Below are 25,785 nucleotides of genomic sequence, written 5' to 3' on the forward strand. Positions count from 1 at the left end.
CACACACACACACACACACACACACACACACACACACACACACACACCTGTTGTACACACACCCTTGCTGTAGCTTCATAGGCAAGATTGTCGTGGGCAAGACTAAAAGCTCCCCACTAATAATCCAGCCCTCTTCAGGATGGTTGCTGATGGCTGGAATTTAAGAAAAATGAAAATCACCTCATTTAGGATGAGTTTCAGCTAAAGGAGATTCACTTGCAACCCTAATCCAGGGTCTAAACTGTAGGTGAAACTAAAGCAAACGTCAGGCTTCCCCACTGGAGTCTCCTGGTGGCTGCATTGTAGTGGGAGAGTCCCGGAGAGGACTCCACCTCTAGCAAAGGTTTCCTCTTCAGAAACCTTTAAACTTTCCCAAGTTCACTTTCTTCAAAGTGAAGTGTTCCATAAACCTCCAAAGTGAAACACTTGGCTTGCTACAATTAGATCTGTCCATGATAAAGTGAGGTCCTATCAAGTTCTTTTTGTTTTCCCAATTATGATATGAACATACTGAGGGATGTTTGCAAGGCAGTAACATTCATCCTTTATATTTCAAATGGTTCCCATGTTCTTCCTTTGTATAGAAATGCTTTCCTTCTTCCTCATTTAGCCAACTCTTCTTCCTCCTTCAAGACTCAACGCAAGTGTTTCCTCTTTCAGGAAGTCTTCCCCAGTATCCACCCTTTTACATAATTCTTATCACATTGTGCCTCTCCCTCACTGCCCAAGGCTTTATGTCAGGGATTATGCTTATTTGTCTGTATATCTTCACGCTTGGGCATAGTACCTGGACTTAGCAGCTGTGCAGCTAAGGCCTGTAGAATAAATGGACCTAAGACTCTAGAAGTAATAATTAGAATACTTGGCATATCTTATCTCTAATCCTAATTATATCCTTTCAAGGTATTATTATGCACACTCTACAGACTGGGAAAATTGAGATGTTAAGTGTCTTGAGGAACTCCACACAACAAGCACAATAAACAGGATTCAACCCTAGGTGTGGGCTTACCCCAAAAGCAAGATTATTTTTCATTTTATCACCCGTCTCATAAGAATGGATAAAAGGACAAGAGGTCTTTTGGTTCAATTCAGCAAGTAAGAATTTGAAGTTTCGGTTTTCATAAATCAGAGATACCTATAAACCTGAAGTCTAAAATAACAGAAGGAATGTAAAATAATCCAGATGATAGCTAGTGAGAAAATTATTCATACCACTATGATTCTTTATGTCACTGGTATTTGATGCCACTAAGAAGCTTCTACTAATTACTAATAATTGCTAACACTCACTGAACATCCACTATGCACCAGACACTGTTGTAAGATTTCCATGTGCTTTATCTCATTTCACTTCATCCTCAGCACAGATTTATCAAGTAGATACCATTATTATCCCCTTTTACTGATGAGGAATCTGAAGTTGAGAGAGGCTGGAATAATTTGCCCCAAGGTCACATCATTAATGAGTGGTAGAAGTTTCACTCCAGAAACTTTCTCTCCTTGGTCTGCTCTTCTTGGCGGAGGAGAAGCCTGGTGAAAACCAAATGTGCTCTCAAATATGCCAGATCCTAGATGCATGTTGGGTCAAAGATGATATGGATAGTTCAGCCATTCCACAGTTAAAAGGCTCCCCTTTGCTTTTCCATTCCCTGAACAATTTATCCTCGGAAGGGTCTGCACTTTTAAAATCATAAAGCTTTCAATGAAGCAAGGAGCAAAGTACACAAATGCATGGTTATGAACTCAGTCTCCTTCCATTTGTACGTTAAAATATGCTGGGAAGTCATTTTTTTTTAATTTTATCTTTGGGAAGTATTTTTTTTTTTCCTGTGTGTGCATGAAAGAAGCAAATGCCAAGATAGAGAGTGAATTAGATAACCTTATAATGACGATGGTTCTGTTTAACATGGGAGCATCATTTCACTTAACAGGATCTAATAAGGCAGGGCAGTCAAGTCACCAGGCTGCCCTGTGTCTGCAGAGTTTGTAATATTCTGTATAGCACCAAATCTCTCTCCTGAGATCCCTGGGAAGGATGCATGATGGCAGAGCTCTTGTATGACATTCATCTTCATGAGTGAGCTGTTCCATCTCCTCTCACGAGCAGAGATAAATGTCAGAAGAGATCAGCTGTTGTGTATTACATGGCCACTCTGAGCATGCAGCTTCCCTCCCTCTGCCCTTCAGCACCAAAATTACTTTAGACCAGAGCTGGGAGAAAATTCAAAAAGGTGTGAGGCTGTGTACATTAGAGGGAGAAGCAGACCGCAGGGAAGTAAATAAAGCAGGAACTAAAACAGTCCTTGCTTGCTTTTACAAGAGGCATGGAAAAATAAGCCTGCCCAATTCTGTTCTTCCCTCTGGAGGATCCCTTTTGATTTTCTGGCTTAGGGATCTGCCAGGTGGGTGGGCAAGGGGGTGGGATGGGGGGGGGAGGAGGTACCCCGGGGAGGGGCAAGAAGATCAGATCTGCTGAACACAGGGAGAAGATATTAGGATTTCTCTTTAAATTTATTATGATCTAATAAGGAAGAAAGTTGTCTAAGGTTTAATATGGGGATGGACAACACTGCCCTTATGCTGTCCAAGTCAAGCTACTATGATGAATAATTCTAAAACAAGCTAGATTACACTGCAGCAGTCTTATCCATTCTTCTCTGTTGTTTTCCAGGGCTGGAATATGAAAAATGCATTACATTTTATATCTATGGTTTTCATATGTCAGGTAGTTTAGTATCGACTGCTGTACAGTAGGCTTCTTGAGGGAGGGATGAGAATAGCTCACCATCTCTCTCATTCTTTAGATTTTAGCTTCTGGCAAGGTATTTAAACTTGCAGAAGCCTTCTCTAGTGGATCTACAGATTATATTATCTAAATTAAACTAAACCCTGCAATATAGATAATTAGTTTTTTCTAAATTCTGCTTGGAATTCAGAGATGGATAATAATATTACATTTTAAACACAAATGACCGAGAAAATGAAAGAACTGACGTGACCTACCTCCTACCTTAATATTAGCTCTTTCTCAAGAATTCTTATTTGTGTAAAAATTATCTAATTAGATTGGAGAAGTTAACCACAATTTTTCAAAATTAGCCAAAAGGCAATTTACAACTATATTTTTCATGGTAAACCTTAAGTGTATAGGATACCCCGAGTTACCAATAGTAAAAAATATATATAACAATTTTACATTTAAAATTTAAAGATTTAAACTTAAAATTATTTTTCTCATCTTTTCCCCATGTCTTAAAATTCTAAACTTTCTGCATGTTTTCTAGTATGCATAATATATTAGTATAGTAGGGCGTGTATAATTGATTTTTTAAAATTATGAACAATTCTATATTCAAAGTACATGCATTAGTATATCTTACCAAAATAGTCTGGAGATCACTTTCTAAGTGATGATGCTCGGACCCACAAAGCAGTCAGCCCACCTCCTTAACTGATCACTGTTGCTATCACTTTTTGAAGGAAATGGATATCCCATTCTTTCTGAGTACTCTTTTCTTTCACCCTCCCATAAATATACTCAGGTACCATGGCTCATGGTTCTCTCCACAATAAGCACCCTGGCACCCCCTTTAGAACATGGTACTAAATATAAGAATGTAATAGAAATAAGACTTCTGAGTTCCTGATGACATATTGGAGACAAAGAAATAGGAGGTAAAGTTCTCCCAAATTAATACATTAGAGAGCATAAAGTCAGGGATGAAGCCACAAAACCTTCAAAAGCAGATCAACTCAAAGATTGTGATGGGTAAAAGAGAGAAATAAATACATTGTATAATCTAAGGCATTCTATGGTAGGGAAAGGCACTCTGATTTGCAGTTGAATAGAGACACACATAACGTATCTATCTTGTTGTTAGATCACATTATTGGAAATATGTTAACACAATGAGGTGAACTGGTGTAAAACAAACTATGTTATAATGTAGCAACCTTATCCATTCATCTCTGTTGTATTCATGGCTGGAAGATGAAAAATGAATTACATTACACATTCATGGTTTTCATGTTACCCCTCTGTTACTCTTTAATCACATAACAATTGTCTTGTTAATGAATCTAAAAGCTATTAACACTAACATTGTCTTTCTTCAGGCCAAGGCTCCGCTTTGGGATGTTTGATTTCTTCCTTTTCCTCTTGGCAGATTCTAAATCCCCTTAAGCCCATGCCTGATCCCCCATCTCCAAGGAAGCAGCCTCCAGGGAGAGCTATTCCCCCCCCCCCTTCCCCCAGAGGATGCTGAATGTTATGTTTATCCAATCTCTTACTAACCTCCAGATCCAAGCCCACTGCAAGCTGGGTCTTTCATGTTTATTTAGAATTACTATTTCTCAAGGACACTAGAAGTTATTCTTGACACACCAAAGTCCAAATTTATGCTTCCATTATTTTCCCCTACAGCTGTGGCCCCTGTCACCTTGAGATGATTTTAGTCTCAATCTCTTTGGACCATAAGAGGATCCTGAGAGTCTGTAGATAGGTGGGTCAGAAAGTCATTGCTATGGAAAACCAACAATATTGTATGGCTTTGCTATTGTTCTGAAGAATATAATGAAAATACTACCCAGGTCCATATTCTAATACATCCAAGACTAAAGACTGCTGACTCTTTCATTACAAACTGTTAGCCCATCTCTGTGCTTTATAGACTATCCTTACTTCTATGGTGATGATTGCCCTTGTGTCTGATAGAGCAACAAGATTCTTGACCTTCTTATCTGTCAATGCTCCTGTCCTTACAGTCTCAAAAGCCAAGAGGCATAAGCATTTTTACTCTTTCTTTTTGATATCTGCAACTATCCTGAACTCAAGAATGCCTGATAATATTTTTAGGGGCCTCCTGTAATCTCAGCAAGAGATATAAATTACTTTATCCAAGAAAATAAGTACTAGCCTATCAGTTTTTTATAAGCAACCAGCAACAAGCTAATAATTAGCTACATAGTTTCTACCTGTCCACACTCCCTATCCTTTTTTTGTCTTATGTATTTGTATTTTATTTTCTAGCAAAGGAAAATGCACAAATAAGCAATTCATGGGTCTGGAATGCATGCATGTATTTTATCAAAATATATGGATAATTCAAATTTCATTACAACTTTACAGGATACATTGATGAAAGTGGCTACTGATCAAGAGTTGAAGATGAATTCTGAAAATACCTTTCTCTTCTATTTTTTCCAAAATTTATCTTTCTGTGGAGGAACAGTTACTTAAGTATATTTCTCACATATTCATGTTTATCTGCTTTGGAAAACTGAAGCATGAGATGGATAAGAATAAGTTAGAATATCTCACACTTTTTGTTCACTGGGACCAATGGAAACAGGCAAAGAACTGAAGCTTGATGCACTAATCATAGGTTGAGTCTATGTAATAATATCCAACAGTAAGGTCTGAAGGTTTTAAGGTGTTTAAATAAGAATAGGTGACTTTTCAGAAAAATCAAAAGATATTTCTTGAGGTCTACCGTGGGTGCCATTTAACACGCTTAGGCTTCTGAAGGACAGAGCGTTTGCCACTGGAAGAGTGACAAGTACAGCAGACAAGCACAGATTGCTCAGGTTTATAAGATTAACATGGAGAAGCAGGAAATTGAGAGAGAACAGAAGAGCAAAGGAAGCTAACAACACTCTAACTTACTTGTAATAACAGATTTCATAGCCTGTCCGTACCCAGGCAGGTCTGCCAAGAAGAGCCTCCTTCACAGAATACAGAGTTGGCTGCATCCCTACACAAAATAAAGGCAGGATTAATCCATTAGGTCAGGGGGCGGGGAATAGAAAAGGAGAGCTGTGGTAGATTGAATAATGGCCCTCAAAGATACCCAGGTCTTAATCCATGGAAGCTGTATATTAACCTTATATGACAAAAGGGACTTTGTAGATATAATTAAATTAAGTACCTTGAGATGGGGAGATTATCCTGGTGGGCCCTAAATTCAATCACACATGTCTTTCCAAGAGGGAGGTAGAGAGAGGTTTGACTACAGAGGAAAAGCAATGTGGCCAAAGCAGAGAGATTTGAAGATGTTATGCAGCTGACTTTGAAGATGGAGGAAAGGGCCATGAGCCACGGAATGTGAGGAACATACCTCTAAAAGCTGGAAAAGGAAAGGAAACAAATAATCCCCTAGAATGTCCAGAGGAAGCATGGCCTTTCCAACACCTTGACTTAAGACCAGTGAAACTGATTTGGGACTTGTGGACTCCAGAACTGTAAGAGAATATATTTGTCTTCTTTGAAGCCACAAAATGTGTGACAATTTGTTACAGCCGCTGCGTCAAGTGAATACAAGAGTCAAGGCTCACCTTTTCTCTCTCTATACCAGCATGAGTCTATTTAATCAGTACAAAATAGAGGTAATGTCCTATGCTCGGACCTGAAGCTACGGGGAATATTTTTTCCTTACTCAGAGCCACTAATACATTAGTATGTGAGCCAGCAATAACACGCAGAATTTCCCATTTCTAGAAACATTCAAAATAAATATGGGCTATTAGTCAGTCATTATCCCTTGAACGCCCCCTCTAAAATTGCCACAGGTATTCAGGAGAATTTAAACTTTCTCCAGTGTTTTCTGAGAGTGTAAATCGGTGTTGTCCAATGGAATTGTGCCATTTGCCTGTCTGTGACAAATATCAACAGATCAGTACATTTGCTCCTATGGGATTTAGGAGGTGGAGAGAAGGAATAAATGAGAGGGCTCACTGGCCTCAAAAAGTTGAAGGTGGGTCAAGGGAGGCAGGAAGCGGTGGAAAGTTATGTGAGGTATTAACATTTCATAGCAGAGGGAGAGTTTCAAGCTTCCCCTCCCATAGCAGCAATTTACCATAGGTTGGCGGCCATCTTGCGATACCTGGCAACCAAAACGTGTCAGTCCAACTTCAAACCCTTTGCAACCCAAGCAGGGCTTCTGATAATAATTCAAGCACTCAAAAGTGACATCATTTTTGGTGTTATTGAGAAAGTCTCTATTTCCCAAGAGCTCATACCGTAATTGAACTGGCTGTTGGCCTTCTCACAGTTGATAATGTTGAAGCGATAAGGGACCTCCTCCCTCATACCGCTCACCTTGAAGTAGAACCACTGCTGGTGCTGTGTGCTATTCACATCAGCATTGATCAGTAAGTCGTACTCCAACCTGCAAAGTCAGAAGCAAGATCAGAGGGTTAAAAGCCTTTAAGAGAACTTCCAATACTGAGAAATCTACACATCTCAGGTTCTGGATGATAGATGTAAAATCCAGGATCTTGGTTGGCTGGTAAGTTATAGTTATCATCCTTATCTCACAATATTGGACGGAGGCTTTGGAAATTTAAGGAGGGGGGAGCAGTGTCCTGGTATTAGAAGAGTCAGTTATACAATTATAGCCTATCTTTTTATTAAATGGTAATGAAGTTTCTGTCCAGCTGGAAAAATGCAAGTGTGCTCTATCCTGGAGAAAATGTGGTCACATCTGGTTGGATATGCCATTACTAGTTGATGTTAGACATGACTTTTGAGCATCAGTCTCCTCAAATGAAAAATAGAAATAGTGTCTAGGGACTTCCCTGGTGGTACAGTGGTTAAGAATCTGCCTGCCAATGCAGGGGACATGGGTTCAAGCCCTGGTCGGGGAAGATCCCACATGCCACAGAACAACTAAGACCATGTGCCACAACTACTGAGCCTGTGCTCTAGAGCCTGCGAGCCACAACTACTGAGCCTGCGTGCCACAACTACTCAAGCCCGTGCGCCTAGAGCCCATGCTCCACAACAAAGAGAAGCCACCGCAATGAGAAGCCCGCACACTGAAATGAAGTGTAGCCCCCACTGGCCGCAACTAGAGAAAGGCCGCACGCAGCAACAAAGACCCAACACAGCCGTAAATAAATAAATAAGTAAATTTTAAAAAAAGAAGTAGTGCCTAAACTTGCAGTACTGTTTGTAAAGATTAAGTAGTATAATATATGTAAATCTTCAGCAAGGCAACAAACATGAATTAGACTGGCAATGAAAGATCTGTCTGTTTGTTTTCTCCATTTTTAACTGATTTAGTTTACATGAAGTAAAGTACACAGATCTTAAATGTACAGCTCAGTGAGTTTAAGCAAATTCATCTGGATACACCTGTGTGACAACTCCCTGGATCAATATGTAGAACAGTTCCAGCACCCCAGAAAGTCCTTATGTGTCCCCACCCAATCACTATGTCTCCAAAAAATTACTTTTTCAAGCTTGAGCAACAGAATTAGCAATAAAGCTTTGACTTAAACATTATCATCAGGATATTTCATTTTCAGAAATATTCTTATCCCATCCCCTTGGCACGCTCTTTGAGTTGCTCTTCTAGAAAGGGCAATGGTTTTGCCCTGATTCATTCATACTCACCTACTCTGGCCCTCTGATTAAAGGGCAGTGTATAGTGAGATTTGTGGAAGGGAAGAGCTTTGTTGAAGCCGTAGCAGAGCAGATGGTGCCCCACCCCTCCCATCATCACTATAAGCAACACACTCTAACCAATGAACTCACCATACAATGAATGAAGCTATAGTTGGCACTATAGAGACACTCATGAGAACAATTCCAGGAAGTCTATGACCCTCAAATTGTCTGCTATGCCCACAACGCTCTCTCCAAAAAGTGATCATAAAAAATCCTTGCCTGTAAGTAGGTTTGTTTTCTGTCATTTGACCCTGTCACCCAGACCACAACTGATGAGTTTAGGATTCTACACTCTGGCCAAAGGCAGATATAAAGAGAAAGACCTGAGTAAGGCCAGGAGCTTAGGCACATTCTGGACTGCTCATTTTCTCACTAGGAGATTCCTAATCAGGTCTTCCCTCCTGGATCCTTGGAACATGATAAATGAAGAGAATAAATAATAAAAGCAGGAGCTGTAGGAAGAAGAGGCTGAGATAGCAAACAAGAAAGAGAAGGAGGGGCTTCCCTGGTGGCGCAGTGGTTGAGAGTCCGCCTGCCGATGCAGGGGACACGGGTTCGTGCCCCGCTCTGGGAAGATCCCACGTGCCACGGGAGGGGCCGCAACAGTGAGAGGCCTGCGTACCGCAAAAAAAAGAAAGAGGAGGCTGAGGAGGAATCTTAACATGCCTGCCTTTCCCTTCTCCATCCCAAACAGCTCCACTTGTATTTGTTATACGTTGGGCTTCCTTGAAATATTTCATGTATCAGAAAAAATTACTTACCACTCTCCCAAAAAGGGAAAACTTCGAAAATGTCTCCTTGGAGGGGGATACAAAACAGGGCTGAGCCATACTGAGTATGGCCCCTGCAGCTTTCCTTACTTACTCACGCACTTGGATGGCTTTGCGAAGATTTCCAGACTCAAACTTGGAGAAGAACCGTAAGCAGTCAGAAGTGGTGTCTTGCAAAGGCCTGTAATGAAATAGAGAACCTCTGAACATAGGACTTATTGCCATTCTTGGGCACAATTTATTTAACATTTCTTAGAGATAAGCTTTCTCTTACAGATCTTTAACCCAAATTTTCACTGTGTTGATTTTAGGAGAAGGAATGGATTACTAACTTAAAACATCCTTATGCTCATGCCATTACAAGGATATTCTATACTCCCACCCCCCTCATTCCACTGATGTTCAAGACCACCTACCAAGGCTCATCTAGACTGAAGACAACTTTATTTATAATATCGCTTGGCTGGATGAGCCTCCGGACATCCTCAAATATTTTGATCCTGGAAAAGAAAATCGGAAACATTTTAAGGGTTGGCCCTCACTCCTTACCCCATTCATCCTATGGTCATGTGGGAAGGGCCTTGGGACTCATCAGAGAATTATGAAAGAAAAATGTAATAATGCTCCAACCTGGAGCTGAATGAGTACAAAAAGCACCACCCCTCCCTCCTTTTCTTCTTTATCAAAAAATAAAACTACACTGAGCAGTAGGAATGTAGGAAGCAGTGATGCCAGAGTTTAGTTTTAGGAGGATTCTCTACTCAAAGCAGAGCTTTGTCAAGAGCATTTGGGCGGAGGGGCTTTGAAGCCTCTGGCTGTGTGAATAAGAGGGCCCTCTGCACTAAGACAGTTTTGAAGGAGACACTAGGATTGCTGATGGTCTGGGAGGCTCCAATAAGCCTTTGAATTCTTGTGTCATTTATAGTCCTTGGTTCTGTTTGCTCCAGAAGACTATGGTCAGTCTTCTCTCTGAGAAACACCAATATCTGGGAGATTTAAGTAAGAGGGAGGAAGGATACCTAAGGGATATTTCAGAATCCCTCCTTGAATTTCTGATCCAGGTCTCTGGGGCGGGGAGGGATAGGAGAAGGGGGAGGGAAGGTCAAAATGAGGCCTAGACTCAGGGGAAAGGTGTCCTGTCCAGTGGGGAGCTATTGCTGGGCCAGCCCCTGTGGTGTGTCTCTCAGGAACTTGAGCATGGAGATAAGGTCAGAGGGGTGAGGTCAGAGATGTCAGCCAGGAGACCAAGTGGGAGCAGTTCTTGGGATCCACCATGAATTTGCTGATGAACTTGCTAATAAGAAAACTTACTGCTGTGCACACTTTGCTCCATAGACTTAGTGTACGCATACTTAGTATATTTTCTGGGAAAATAGTTTTCTCCTTGAGTTTAGTAATTTTCTTTTTAATCTCGCTATGCCTATTCAAAGGCAAAGCTCCGTTTCACGCATCCTGGGAATAATCCATCACACAACGTTTCTTCCCTGCAGGATGCATTTCTTTTCCTTACAATCCTCAGTGATGCAGCAAAACTATTCCCCGAGCCAAGTCAGGTTCTATAAGGTTGGGACTGTGGGATGGAGGTCCACCACCTCCTCTCACTAACAAGAGATCAGATTCCAATTTGCAGTAAATGAGAAAAGTGATCCCAAATAATCCATACTTGTTTTTTCCTGAGAACCTTCCCTTAAGGAATGATCCCAGTATTTGGAGAAACTGGACAATCTTTCCATTTTGTAGGATTTGCAATGGATATGGGGTAAGGGGTTGCATTAGAATCATCTAAGAAATTCTTTTTGTGGAAACACATGTCTACCACCACCCTACCCTTGGCTCTGAAATGTCCTAGTAGGGAGGCAAGCTTGTAAATTTGGCGAAAATTTCCTTAAGGCTTTTTTTTTTTTTTTTTTTTTTTTTTTGTGGTACGCGGGCCTCTCACTGTTGTGCCCTCTCCCATTGTGGAGCACAGGCTCTGGACGTGCAGGCCCAGTGGCCATGGCTCACAGGCCCAGCCGCTCTGCAGCATGTGGGATCTTCCCGGACTGGGGCACGAACCCGTGTCCCCTGCATCGGCAGGCGGACTCTCAACCACTGCGCCACCAGGGAAGCCCTCCTTAAGGCTTTTAACATGCTCCTGACTAATGCTCACTTTCCTGAAGATAACAGAATTATCTGTACAAACCATTCCACCTACAAAAATACTAAAGAAGAAAAAATATATATAGCTCCCAAGGTAGTAGCACCATCACCTTTGGACTCCACATTTACGTTCCAACATGGACTGGGCAGAGGGAGGTGGACAATGCCCCCAGAAATCAGGAAATGCCGTCATTGCGAAGTCAGACACAGATCTGGTTCTTCTAGCTTTGGCCATATAAAGATAGGGGTCATGGAAGGCGATATGCGTCGGATGTGTCTGCAGGAGCTTATCTATTAATTCAGCAGTTTCTCTGGGTCTAGTGGAATTGGAAAAGGAGGCACTTATCCTTGGGCAGGAAATCGCATCTATGTCCCAAGCATCCTCTTTGAAGGACGCCTGAATGCCTGAGGTTTCACTTCCAGAAGAACCTATCCCAAGACCATTGGATTGTGCATTTCGGTATGGGTTCATTCCAGGTCCTTTTTTGGAGGTTAGATGTATGTTGGACCTCCCCATCTTCACTCTGCTCAGAAGGGAGGTCTGGACAGGGACTTCTCTTTCTTGTCCCCAGGAGATTTGGTCCTTATTCAAGCAAAGCCCTTTTGGGGAAGCAGCAGTCAGAATGTGGTGGTGACTGGCATACTGAGTCTTGTCAAAGTTCAAACCATCTCCAGGTTTGGACTCCAGTTCCTTCAGGTTAAAAGTGGAAAAGAATATGTCAGTGTTTCTTTCCAAGTAGAGAATACAATCTGAACCCTGTCCTCACTCTTTGGGCACAGAGCTAAGCATAAATCCTGAGCACTGGAAAACTTTTTCCAAGGTCAGTCAAGGAAAGACTAAGCTTCAAGAGTCAAAGAAATGGCAGAATCCTAGAAACGCACACTTGAAAGGGGCATTTGGTGGGTCTAGTATGAGTCTATGCAGTACATGAACGCCTCCTACAACACCCCCAATCATTTACAGTCTGGTTGAACGACTCATTTACAGAAACTTCCCTGTATCCCAAGGTGGTTCCTTTTATTTGAGGATCATTCTGATTGTTTAAGAAAAATTCTTTTTTATTCTGAATTAAAATTTCCTTCCCTGAAACTTTTACCCACCAATGCCCTTCTGCTTTCTAGAGTGAAATACAATACGTCAGCTCCCTTCTATAAGTGACTTAGCGTGTACCCTTAGATATGGCCAAATTCATGGTTTATTAAGAATCATAAGAAAATAATGGAGGTCCAAAAGCAGATCTAAATTTTGGTGGGAGCAGCAGCAGAAGAAGCAGCAGCAACCAACCACTGGATTAACATGACCAGGTATAAGGTGCTTGATTTGTTTCTGCTAACAAAGAAACCCTAGAGTCAGGCTGGTCACCTTCAGAAAGCCATCTCATACAACCAACCCACTCTCACAAGAGAACGATTAAATCACCATGAATTTTCACTTGCTTTCCCAGGACGTGAGAGTAAGGCACCTTGCCCACCAGACAACAGGCAGCAATGTGAACCTTCATCCTACTTCCTTCTGAGGTGATGGGTGTCAGATTGTACTGATAGGACCCTTGCATGCATCCTATCTATGCCACCTTGTCTCATTTTTGTTTAGCCTTTTACTTCCCTCTCAGAAAGATCCCAGAAGCAGATTGCTAAAGATGAGCAATGCTTTCCATCTGGAGACCAGTTTGGATTCCCAGGGTCTGCAAAGAACCCATTAGCATCACCGAGGAGTAGGCATACATTCTACCTCAAAACTGCAGGAGAGCTCAAGACACATCGCCTCATATTGCATCAGTTCCTCTTCAGGTCGATCAAGACCAGGTTTGGAGCTCAGCTTGTTCACATCTGTTTCCAAGTCATCATCCTACAATGGCACATTCAAAAAATATGTTACAATCAGGAGAGCCATCCTGAGAAATATCGAGACAAGCTACAGGTGTGACTTTTCAGAATCCTGGGACACGGTTTCCTGGCCTCCAAGTTATAGTGCTAGCCTAGTCAAGGATAATTTAATAGGTAAGGCTGTATTTTTTAAATACTAAGAAAGATTATAATTTTTCTCAGTGCTCATGTTAGTATTTATCAGCCTTCATCATAAATAATATATGTAAAATGAGATGAACTATGTAAACGATGAAGCACAATACCAAAGAATTGTTTTTATCTCGTCACCACTGTCTTTGACATAACTGTGATTGTCGTACCTATTCATCTATCTACCTATTTAGGTCACTCTTTTCACAAACGTTTAATGAGCACCTACTATGAGTGGGCACTCTCCTAGGTACTAAAGACTCATTGATAATTGAACAGACCAAGGTCCATGATTCCATAGAACTTGCCTTCTAGTGAGAAAAGGAAGACAGTAAGAAAGCAAACAAATGAGCAAGGTAACTTCAAACAGTGATAAATGTCATGGGAAGAATGAGAGGTGGTGAAGTGATTGAGTGAGGCTGGGGTACAAAGAAGTTAAGGAGGTCACTTTTTTTTTTTTGCAGTAGGCGGGCCTCTCACTGTCGTGGCCTCTCCCGTTGCGGAGCACAGGCTCTGGACGCGCAGGCTCAGTGGCCATGGTTCACGGGCCCAGCCGCTCCGCGGCGTGTGGGATGTTCCCAGACCGGGGCACCTGCATCGGCAGGTGGACTCTCAACCACTGCGCCACCAGGGAAGCCTGGAGGACACATTTTAACAATAACGGCCAACAAGGCAAAGACTTGGGGGAAGAAATTACTAACAGAGAAAGAAAAAAAAAAAGCAACTTAAATTTGCTTACAGAAAGAAGGTGGCTGAATGTATACACACATATACAAGAATTTATATATATAACTGAATCACTGTTGTATAGCAGAAATTAACACATTATAAATCAATTATACTTCAATAAAATAAATTTAAAAAAATTTTTTTAAATAGAAAGTGGCTGAAGCATAAAGAATAAGAGGAAGACTGTAGGAGTCAAGATTCCAGAAGCAGGTATGATGCTGAGCCTTCCAGGCTCTGGGGAGGAGGTCGTAACCTCCTACTATACCTTTATACCTTTGTACATTGAAAAGTTTACCGAGTCACCACCAGCCTTTTCTTCATTGGGCTAAATAATACCAGACCTTTTATTTCTTCTTCTAGATCATCATTTCATAATAGTTTAACAGTGATGGTGACTCTCCTCCAAACACCTCTGTATTTTTCAAAGGTTATAGAATGTTACAGAGAAAGGACATAGTTCAATCTCTTCATCTTTCTGTGCCTCTCCTAGATCAAGTTTCCCTAATAAAATAGGGGGGAATCCACCCTATATTTTAGGAATCTATTTTGTTAGTTAAGGAAAAACCTGATAGTCCTGAAAGCCTGGCTTATTCTTCCTGAAATCAAATAAATGTGGAAAATAAATGTTATATTCCTGGGCTTCCCTGGTGGCGCAGTGGTTAAGAATCCGCCTGCCAGTGCAGGGGACATGGGTTCGAGCCCTGGTCCGGGAATATCCCACATGCTGTGGAGCAACTAAGTCTGTGCGCCACAACTACTGAGCCTGTGCTCTAGAGCCTGTGAGCCACAACTACTGAAGCCCGCGCACCTAGAACCTGTGCTCCCCAACAAGAGAAACCACCACAATGAGAAGCCCGTGCACCGCAACGAAGAGTAGCCCCCGCTCACCGCAACTAGAGAAAGCCCGCACACAGCAATGAAGACCCAACGCAGCCAAAAAATAAATAAATAAGAGGGTTAACATAAATTTTTTTAAAAATCATTTTAAAAAATGTTATATTCCTGATTCAGAGGATAAAGTGCAATATTCCATCCATCTTCTGCAATTTTCCTCCAAGCTTTAAATTAAAAGAAATATATATCCCATGAGGTTGATATAATGATATTTTCAGATACAGCACATACCAGGCCCAAACTCCTTAGTCTAATATTGGAGATCCCAACACTTATCCTTTCCAGCTTCATCTGTCAGATCTTCCTTCCTTTCACCATCTCTGCTACAGCCTCAGCCATGCCCCAAGGTGGAACCAATAGAAATGCAACCTGGCAGGCATTGAGAAGCATCTCACCACCAGCAAGTAAGGTTGGTACGTCTGGACTGAGGAGCATCAGGTAACCCATGAGCTTCAGCCTATCTAGGTGACTTACTCAGCCTTAAAGCAGGTGTTAGCAAACTATGGCCCACTGCTTGTTTTTGTAAATAAAGTTTTATCGGATCACAGTCATGCCCATTCATTTATATACTGCCTGTGATGGCTTTCTCAGTATAACAGCAAAGTGGAGTACTTGTAACAGAGACCATCTCTGGTCCTCAAAGCTTGAATCTTGGCCTCTGAATCTCCAGGCACTCAAGCAGGTTGTCAACTACTTCTGTATTTTATAAATACCCTTTATATTTATTTAGGAGTGGTCCAGCTTCTCTGTCCTCACGGCAACCCAGAGACGCTTCATCATTTAGGATTTTGGTACCCAACTAACCCAGATAACTCCCTCCCTCCTCAGGTTCGACCCTTCCAATATTGACTTTCCCCAGCCTTAGATTTGAATTCAACACCCTTTTGAAGGTGCCGATTCAAACTCTGGCAGAGACAATCCCCAAGTTTACTAGACTGAATTCTTTGCAGATAAAAACGATGTCTTATTTGCTTTTGTATCATATTAACATCGCTAAGAACTTAGCATGCTGCCTCACATATGGATCATATCCAAGAAAATACCTGAAGGAAATAAAAAGTTTAAGAGGAGGAAAGGAGGGAAGAAAGGAAGGAAGAGCTTGAATTCACCCTTTCTGTCCTCCTCTTCTTCAGAGTCTGTCCAAATCTAATGTTTGTGTTCATTAAGAAAAAAAAAAAAAATATGGCCAACTTCTAGTCTATATTCGTTATGTTTCTCTTTCCTTATGATGACATTCAGAGTTTTCAATCAAAGAACAGCACCCAACTATACACTCTCAAGACTCTTTACAGATATAAGTTCCTTTTAATCATTCTTTCTAAGAGGCTTCTCCCAATTGTTAACTAAGATTTTCAAAGGAAAAGGCCACAAGTTAAAGGTCTGCGTCCATTCTCTGACCAGAAATAAATACTCTTGGCTTCTTGCCCACATAACTTGCAGCAAATGCTGCTGGGTTCTCCAGGGGAAAACCAGTTTTCTAGGGCCCCGGTTCCCTGAATCCTGCTATACCCCAGAATCAAGCCCTTACTCTGACGTCCCTGTTTCTCTATAATGCATGCTCGCACATTTACTTCTCACCTTCTCCTCAGCTCGAAGGCTCTTGATGAATTATTTCCAGGCCCTCACTTATCTGTCTTATGCTCCCTTCCCAGCTGGATTGATTTATTTGTTTAGATTCCACTCCACCCCAACCCACCATCATCTGCAGAGTGGGGGTAAGGAGACGGTCTGAAAGCTCTCCCCCAACCCTGTGCTGTGTGAAGTCGAGCACCAGCCTGCAGCTTGTCCCTCCACATCAGATACAAGAGGTGACTGATGCTGCACATCAAACATTCAGTTATCAAAGAGCCAGCAAGAGGGGTGGGAAAGTGGCACTGATGAATGACTGTAGCAGCACAGTATTATTCAAATAATTCAGCACGTTCTCCATAGGCCTGCATTGGCAAGTCACAGCAAAGAGCCAATTTGCTACTGATGACTTCAGAAATGATTCTATTTATCAACAATACCCTGAGCACACCAGAATAGCAACAGCAGCCTGAACCTAGAGACTTGGCTAAGAGGTAGTCCCTCTATGTCTGCTACTACCATTAGCAAGGTGAGTGATTATTATGACAGAGAACGCAAAAACTCTCTTTCTCCCTACGCAGATGTGTAGATGGAATGGTATGTAAAAAGAAAGAAAGAGAGGGAGGGGGAGAGGAGGATGGATGGATGGCTGGATAGCAGATAGATAAATAGATAAGCAGATAGGTAGGTAGGTAGATAGATAGATTGTTTAAATCCAGATTTCATCTCCAGGAATGTCATAAAAGGTAGCATTTACTTCTCAGTCTTATTTTGCAGATGTCAAAACTAAGGAACTATAACTTGAAGGGACTTGTCCAAGTCGATGTCCACCAACAGAGATGGAGACAGAATTATAACTCATAGATAAATTATCATTATTCTAGAGCAGTGGTTCTTAACCACAGGGTGATTTTTGCCCCACAGGGATATTGGCAAGTCCTAGAGACAGTTTTGATTCATGACTGGGGTACAAAGGGGTAGATGTCACCAGCATCTTGTGGATTGAGGTCAGGAGTGCTGCTAAACATCGTATAATGCACAGGACAACCCCCCATGACAAAGAATTATCCAGCCAAAATGCCAAGGTTTAGAAACCTTTTTCTAGAAATGCTGTCAGTAAACTATGCTCCACTGTCTGCTTTTGTGGAACACGGTCATGCCCTATTGTTTACACATTGTCTATGGTTGCTTTTGTGCTACACCAGCAAAGTTAAGTTGTTGTGACAGAAACTGTATGGTCCACAAAGCATAGAATAATGATTATCTGACCTTTCCTAGAGAGTTGGCTGACCTCCGTTCTATAGCATAGGTTATTATTGATAGAAACCAAAAGACACCACTTCCTCGCTGGCCAGGATATATGCACCATACAACCCAAAGGAGCACAGTTCACAAAAACTCCAAGGTAAATGGAATTGTACAACTCAGTGGTCCTGTGCATAGACTGGGTAGATAAGAAGAGTGACTTATTACAAAGATAGTGGAGATCTACTAGAAAAAGTTTCCTAGGAAATCTTTCCATGGTCCCTTTGCCTGAATATCCTTCACATTCATTAAATACACCAACCCTAAGTGTCTACCTCAGGCTTATCCTGATGGAATATTAGTGTCTTGATAATAGATAGCCTCTGACTTGACGATGGGATTGTACCGGGCCTACCAAGACAAAAATGACAACTTGGAAATCAGTAACAGTAGCCATCATTTAGTGAGCATCAGTATCTGCCCGGCCTTAAAGTGGAAACGCAAAAGTCCGTCCTTAAAATTTACCCTGGGCGGGACTTCCCTGGTGGCATAGTGGTTAAGAACCTGCCTGCCAATCCAGGGGACATGGTCTGGGAAGATCTCACATGCCGCGGAGCAACTAAGCCCGTGCATCACAACTACTGAGCCTGCACTCTAGAACCCGTGAGCCACAACTACTGAGCCCGCATGCCACAATTACTGAAGCTTGCATGCCTAGAGCCCGTGCTCTGTAACAAGAGAAGCCACCACAATGAGAAGTCCGTGCACCACAATGAAGAGTAGCCCCCGCTCACTGCAACTAGAGAAAGCCTGCGGGCAGCAACAAAAACCCAAAGCAACCAAAAATAAATAAATAAAATTTCTAAAAGAAAAATTTTACCCTGGGCTTAGCTGAACATAGAAAGGGACATTTTCCTTTGTAGAATTATGAATGTAGAGATCATTAGAAGCAAGGGCTAGTGTACCTACTTCCTTTTTCACATCTTCAGAATCTGAGTCTTTGTCCTCTTCTTCCTCGCCATCATCTTCAAAATCTTCTGAGTGGGAAAAAAAAAAACAGAGGTGAAATGGATGAGGCTTCCCCTTTGCCTTGGATTGAGATTCTCGCCACCCAACGGTTAGTACTTCCCACAAGTAAGGGGCCATTATTAAGTGTACAGGATCCCAACACACGCTTACACTTATTGGATGTGTAAATCATGCACACATAGGCGCGTGAGAGCACTATATCATAACGTCTAAACTGCTGTCCCACACTGAATGCAAAATGAGTGCAGAATAAAATGACACATGAATACCATTCTGGCTTCCTTCACCCAATGTAGAAGTATTTATGCAATTTCTATGTAGAAGTATTTATGCAACTAACATTGCCAGAGTTCAGTGATCACATATATGCCAAAGCTGTTGTAATGTAGACTGCACCTTGACTGATTCCCTAATTTTAATACGAAGGAACTGATTTTAAACAAAAGTCCACAGAAAGCACCCAGTGTCATTGTGACAAGATGATGCCTATGGAAAATCTGTTCCCTGAAAGGAGGACAAGGTTGAAAAGCACTAGTATCGTCTGAACAACAAAATCTTCTCGGAGATTGGATAACCATACTTTCAAGTATTCTAAAATGACTTGCATGGGGTGGCAAAACAGCAAAAGTTTGATTTCAATTTCATCCTTAGGGCAAATTAATTCCAGAACCAGTCTGTATGGTGGAGGGACTCCATCATGGGATTGCAAATAGATTTTTTTAAATCAGCTGAGATGCCTCTACAGGCATTCCATAGCTACCAGGCAAAGTGCCAGCAGTTAATAATTCAGGACAAAATTAACAAGCTTGGTATTATGAAAAACTAGCTTTCTCATACATGTCTCTAATTACTTATTAGATAATCACAGTTGATCTCTTTAAAAAATTGATTCTACTTTCATCCACATTCCTCTGAAATATTATCCAAATACAAAAGTTCATCATAAAGCTCATAACTATGAGCAAACTAAGTACAGAAGAGCTACCCACATACTCTACCTTCAGTTAGAACACATGGAGGTTCAGAGGCGGTGCTCCCAGGCGCTGGGAAGGAATAAGCACTGCTGGCTGTGACCAAGGGAAGTGGACTCTTAGGGTAGCATTGCCTCAGGATCTGAAGCACAAGGGAGATGACAGGCTCCAGACTTTTGTCATCCAGGCAGTTCTGAACAAAGAGAAGATCATATCAGACACTGACATCTTGTGTGGAGTCCCTCTGCTATAATGTTATTTCAAGTAATGGATTACACGCAGCCTAAATGGACAGTAAATATCCTTAATGTAGAACATCTAATCTGAACATTCTAATGGAGAATTTTGTCTAACACAGGATCTGCTTTGGTCCAGTGTGTAATCTGCATTTTTATTTCTCTTTTACAGCTAATATATTATTGAAATGAATTTAGTCTGAAAATAGACTTCAGAGACTTTCAAGGGATGCTGCACCTAACGTAAAACATTGTCCAGAATAGCTGAGGGAAGAGGAGGTAATGGCATCTTCCTTCAACCATCCATGTGTCGTTGTGAATTATTGCCTAAATTAGAGAGTGAGTAGCTGAATTGATAGAAGGCTTACTTTTCTCTTTCAGCTATGATCTGAAGAGAAAAATATCAAGGAAAAAGATAAAATATGAAATCAGAAGAAAGACTAAGAGAATCCCAAGTACCTAACTTAAGTAACATGCTTCTTCTCAAAGCCCACAGTGGTGATCTCTCTTGGTACCTACACAAAGCAAAGAAAAATTGGGTTTGCAGATGTAACATTTTGATACTGATGGAACATGACAAGACCCTTCTTTTCAGCCACTGTGAAAAATGTAAGAACAAGTTTACTAAATTGAGAGACAGAGAGTTGGGAGTAGTCAGTATGTCTTTGGCAAAAATATGGCCATTTTCTGCAGTCTCTTAGTAAATGTTTTGTCTACTGACTTGATACAGAAAGTTGACTAATGTAAGCCTCCACTTTGGTATTACTAAGGGGTTTCCACTAAGCTCTAAGGCCAATAAGTCACAGCAGGAGATATGGAGGATGCTTACAATATGCCACAGGGCAGTGACAATTATGCCAGGCATGGTACCTCCAGGCCCACATTATGGGCTGCTCCACAGGAAAGAATATGGAGGAAAAACATTTAATAAAATTTAAGCCATGGATTCAAGCTACCCAAATGACTCCAAAGTAAAAAAAAAGTAAGCCAACTTTCAAAACAGAAATTTCTTAATAAAATCAACAATGCTATTTCCGAGGAGGAGCTTCAAGATGGTGGAAGAGTAAGAAGTGGAGATCACCTTCCTCCCCACAAATACATCGAAACACATCTACACATGGAACAACTCCTACAGAACACCTACTGAACGCTGGCAGAAGAACTCAGACCTCCCAAAAGGCAAGAAAGTCCCCACGTAGCTGGGTAGGGCAAAAGAAAAAAGAAAACAAAAGAATAGGGACGGGACCTGCACCAGTGGAAGGGAGCCGTGAAGGAGGAAAGGTTTCCACACACTAGGAAGCCCCTTCGTGGGCAGAGACTGCGGGTGGCGGAGGGGGGAAGCTTCGGAGCCGTGGAGGAGAGCACAGCAACAGGGGTGCGGAGGGCAAAGCGGAGAGATTCCCGCACAGAGGATCGGTGCCGATCGGCACTCACCCACCGGGGCGGGCAGGGGCTGGGAGCGGAAGCTTCCGCTTTGGAGGTCAGATCCCAGGGAGAGGACTGGGGTTGGCGGCATGAACACAGCCTGCAGGGGGTTACTACACCATGGCTAGCCGGGAGGGAATCCGAGAAAAGGTCTGGAGCTGCCGAAGAGGCAAGAGACTTTTTCTTGCCTCTGTTTCCTGGTGCACAAGGAGAGGGGATTAAGAGCGCTGCTTAAAGGAGCTCCAAAGACGGCGCAAGCCGCAGCTAACAGCACAGACACCAGAGACGGACTTGAGACGCTAAGGCTGCTGCTGCCGCCACCAAGAAGCCTGTGTGCGAGCACAGGTCACTATCCACACCGCCCTTCCGGGGAGGCTGTGCAACCCGCCACTGCCAGGGTCCCGTGATCCAGGGACAACTTCCCCGGGAGAACGCACGGTGCGCCTCAGGCTGGTGCAACGTCACGTCAGCCTCTGCCGCCGCAGACTTGCCCCACATTCTGTACTCCTCCCTCTCACCGGCCTGAGTGAGACAGAACCCCCTAATCAGCTGCTCCTTTAACCCTGTTCTGTCCGAGTGAAGAAAAGACACCCTCAGGCGACCTACACACAGAGGCGGGGACAAATCCAAAGCTGAACCCTGGGAGCTGTGCAAACAAAGAAGAGAAAGGGAAATCTCCCCCAGCAGCCTTAGCATCAGCAGATTAAAGCTCCACAATCAACTTGATGTATCCTGCATCTGTGGAAGACCTGAATAGACAACAAATCATCTAAATTGAGGTGGTGGACTTTGGAAGCAATAATATATATATATATATATATATATGTATATATATATATGTATTTTTTTTTTACTTTTTCTATTTTTCTGAGTGTGTATGTGTATGCTTCTGTGTATGACTTTGTATGGCTTTGCTTTTACCATTTGTCCTAGGGTTCTGTCTGTCCGTTTTTTCGTGTGTGTGTGTGTTTTTGTTTTTTGGTATACTTTTTAAGCGCTTGTTATCATTGGTGGATTTGTTTTTTTGCTTGATTGCTCTCTTCTTTCTTTATTTTTTTATTACTTAAAAAATTTTCTTCTTATTTTTAACATTTATTTATTTTTTATTTTAATAACTTTCTTTTACTTTCTTTTATTTTATTTTTTCTTTCTTTCTTTTTTTTCTCCCTTTTATTCTGAGCCATGCGGATGACAGGGTATTGGTGCTCCGGCCAGGCATCAGGCCTGTGGCCTCTGAGGTGGGAGAGCCGAGTTCAGGACACAGGTCCACCAAAGACCTCCAAGCTCCACATAATATCAAACAGCAAAAATCTCCCAGAGATCTCCATCTCAACGCCAAGACCCAGCTCCACTCAATGACCAGCAAGCTACAGTGCTGGACACCCTATGCCAAACAACAAGCAAGACAGGAATACAACTCCACATGTTAGCAGAGAGGCAGCCTAAAATCATAATAAGGTCACAGACACACCAAAACACACCACTGGACGCACACCTGCCGACCAGAAAACCAAGATACAGCCTCATCCACCAGAACACAGGCACTACTCCCCTCCAGCAGGAAACCTACACAACCAACTGAACCAACCTTAGCCACTGGGGGCAGACACCAAAAACAATGGGAACTATGAACCTGCAGCCTGTGAAAAGGAAACCCCAAACACAGTAAGTTAAGCAAAATAAGAAAACAAAGAAACACACAGCAGATGAATGAGCAAGATAAAAACCCACCAAACCTAAAAATGAAGAAGAAATAGGCAGCCTACTTGAAAAAGAATTCAGAATAAGGATAGTAAAGATGATCCTAAATCGTGGCAATAAAATGGAGAAAATACAAAAAACGTTTAGAAGGGACCTAGAAGAACTAAAGAGCAAACAAACAATCATGAACAATACAATAAATGAAACTAAAAATTCTCTAGAAGAGATCAATAGCAGAATAACTGAGGCAGAAGAACGGATAAGTGACCTGGAAGATAAAATAGTGGAAATAACTACTGCAGAGCAGAATAAAGAAAAGAGAATGAAAAGAACTGAGGACAGTCTCACAGACCTCTAGGACAACCTTAAAGGCACCAACATTCGAATTATACGGGTCCCAGAAAAAGAAGAGAAAATAAAGGGACTAGACTGAGAAAATATTTGAAGAGATTATAGTTGAAAACTTCCCTAATATGGGAAAGGAAATAATTAATCAAGTCCAGGAAGCACAGAGAGTCCCATACAGGTTAAATCCAAGGAGAAACATGCCAAGACACATACTAATCAAACTATCAAAAAATTAAATACAAGGAAAAAATATTAAAAGCAGCAAGGGAAAAATAACATACAAGGGAATCCCTATAAGGTTAACAGCTGATCTTTCAGCAGAAACTCTGCAAGCCAGAAGGGAGTGGCAGGACATAATTATTAAGTGATGAAAGGGAAAAACCTACAACCATGATTACACTACCTGGCAAGGATGTCATTCAGATTCAAAGGAGAAATTAAAACCTTTACAGACAAGCAATAGCTAAGAGAATTCAGCAGCACCAAACCAGCATTACAGCAAATGCTAAAGGAACTTCTCGAGGCAGGAAACACAAGAGAAGGAAAAGACCTACAAAAACAATCCCAAGAAAATGGTAATAGGAACATACATATAGATAACTACCTAAAATGTAAATGGATTAAATGCTCAACCAAAAGACATAGAATGGCTGAATGGATACAAAAACAAGACCCATATATATGCTGTCTATAAGAGACCCACTTCAGACCTAGGGTCACATACAGACGGAAAGTGAGGGGATGGAAAAAGATATTCCATGCAAAAGAAAATCAAAGGAAAGCTGGAGTAGCAATTCTCATATCAGACAAAATAGACTTTAAAACAAAGACTATTACAAGAGACAAAGGACACTACATAATGATCAAGGGATTAATCCAACAAGAAGATATAAAAATTGTAAATATTTATGCACCCAACATAGGAGCACCTCAATACATAAGGCAATTCTTAACAGCCATAAAAGGGGAAATGGACAGTAACACAATCATAGTAGGGGATTTTAGCACCCCACTATCACCAACGGACAGATCATCCAAAATGAAAATAAATAAGGAAACACAAGCTTTAAATGAAACATAAAACAAGACGGACTTAATTGATATTTGTAGGACATTCCATCCAAAAACAACAGAATACACTTTCTTCTCAAATGCTCATGGAACATTCTCCAGGATAGATCACATCTTGGGTCACAAATCAAGCCTTGGTAAATTTAAGAAAATTTAAATCGTATCAAGTATCTTTTCCGACTACAACAGTATGAGAGTAGATATCAATTACAGGAAAAAATCTGTACAAAGTACAAACACATGGAGGGTAAACAATACACTATTTAATAAACAAGGGATCACTGAAAAAATCAAACAGGAAATAGAAAAGAACCTAAAAACAAATAACAATGAAAACACGACAACCCAAAATCTATGGGATGCAGCAAAAGCAGTTCTAAGACGGAAGTTTAGAGCAATACAATCCTACCTTAAGAAACAAGAAACATCTCAAATAAACCACCTAACCTAACACCTAAAGCAATTAGAGAAAGAAGAACAAAACAACCCCAGAGTTAGCAGAAGGAAAGAAATCAAAAAGATCAGATCAGAAAAAGAAATGAAGGAAACAATAGCAAAGGTCAATAAAACTAAAAGCTGGTTCTTTGAGAAGATAAACAAAATTGATAAACCATTAGCCAGACTCATCAAGAAAAAAAGGGAGAAGACTCATATCAATAAAATTAGAAATGAAAAAGGAGAAGTAACAACTGACACTGTAGAAATACAAATGATCATGAGAGATTACTACAAGCAACTCTATGCCAATAAAATGGACAACCGGGAAGAAATGGACAAATTCTTAGAAATGCACAACCTTCTAAGACTGAACCAGGAAGAAATAGAAAATATAAACAGACCAATGACAAGCACTGAAATTGAAACTGTGATTGAATATCGTCCAACAAACAAAAGCCCAGGACCAGATGGCTTCACAGGCAAATTCCATCAAACATTTAGAGAAGAGTTAACACCTATGCTTCTCAAGCTCTTCCAAAATATAGCCGAGGTAGGAACACTCCCAAACTCATTCTACAAGGCTACCATCACCCTGATAACAAAACCAGACAAGGATGTCACAAAGAAAGAAAACTACAGGCCAATATCACTGATGAACACAGATGCAAAAATCCTCAACAAAATACTAGCAAACAGAATCCAACAGCACATTAAAAGGATCATACACCATGAGCAAGTGGGGTTTATCC

The 25,785-nt window shown here is 41.4% G+C and overlaps 1 protein-coding gene across 1 annotated transcript in view; it reads right to left on the minus strand.

Moving 5' to 3' along the window:
- AGBL1 (AGBL carboxypeptidase 1) overlaps nucleotides 1–25,785 on the minus strand; it is a gene marked incomplete at its 5' end in the record, with an annotated part of 506,902 nt that overhangs the window by 374,897 nt on the left and 106,220 nt on the right. The window contains 8 exons of the mRNA XM_027083140.1: nucleotides 5,669–5,756; nucleotides 7,021–7,169; nucleotides 9,317–9,403; nucleotides 9,639–9,722; nucleotides 11,472–12,052; nucleotides 13,094–13,210; nucleotides 18,787–18,854; nucleotides 19,845–20,010. Coding sequence (XP_026938941.1) covers nucleotides 5,669–5,756; nucleotides 7,021–7,169; nucleotides 9,317–9,403; nucleotides 9,639–9,722; nucleotides 11,472–12,052; nucleotides 13,094–13,210; nucleotides 18,787–18,854; nucleotides 19,845–20,010 — 1,340 coding nt within the window. The remainder of the gene's footprint in view (nucleotides 1–5,668; nucleotides 5,757–7,020; nucleotides 7,170–9,316; nucleotides 9,404–9,638; nucleotides 9,723–11,471; nucleotides 12,053–13,093; nucleotides 13,211–18,786; nucleotides 18,855–19,844; nucleotides 20,011–25,785) is intronic.

The sequence above is a fragment of the Aethalodelphis obliquidens genome, unplaced genomic scaffold (genome assembly GCF_003676395.1).
Source record: "Aethalodelphis obliquidens isolate GAN/ISIS:26980383/991018 unplaced genomic scaffold, ASM367639v1 scaffold49, whole genome shotgun sequence".
Taxonomy (NCBI): domain Eukaryota; kingdom Metazoa; phylum Chordata; class Mammalia; order Artiodactyla; family Delphinidae; genus Aethalodelphis; species Aethalodelphis obliquidens.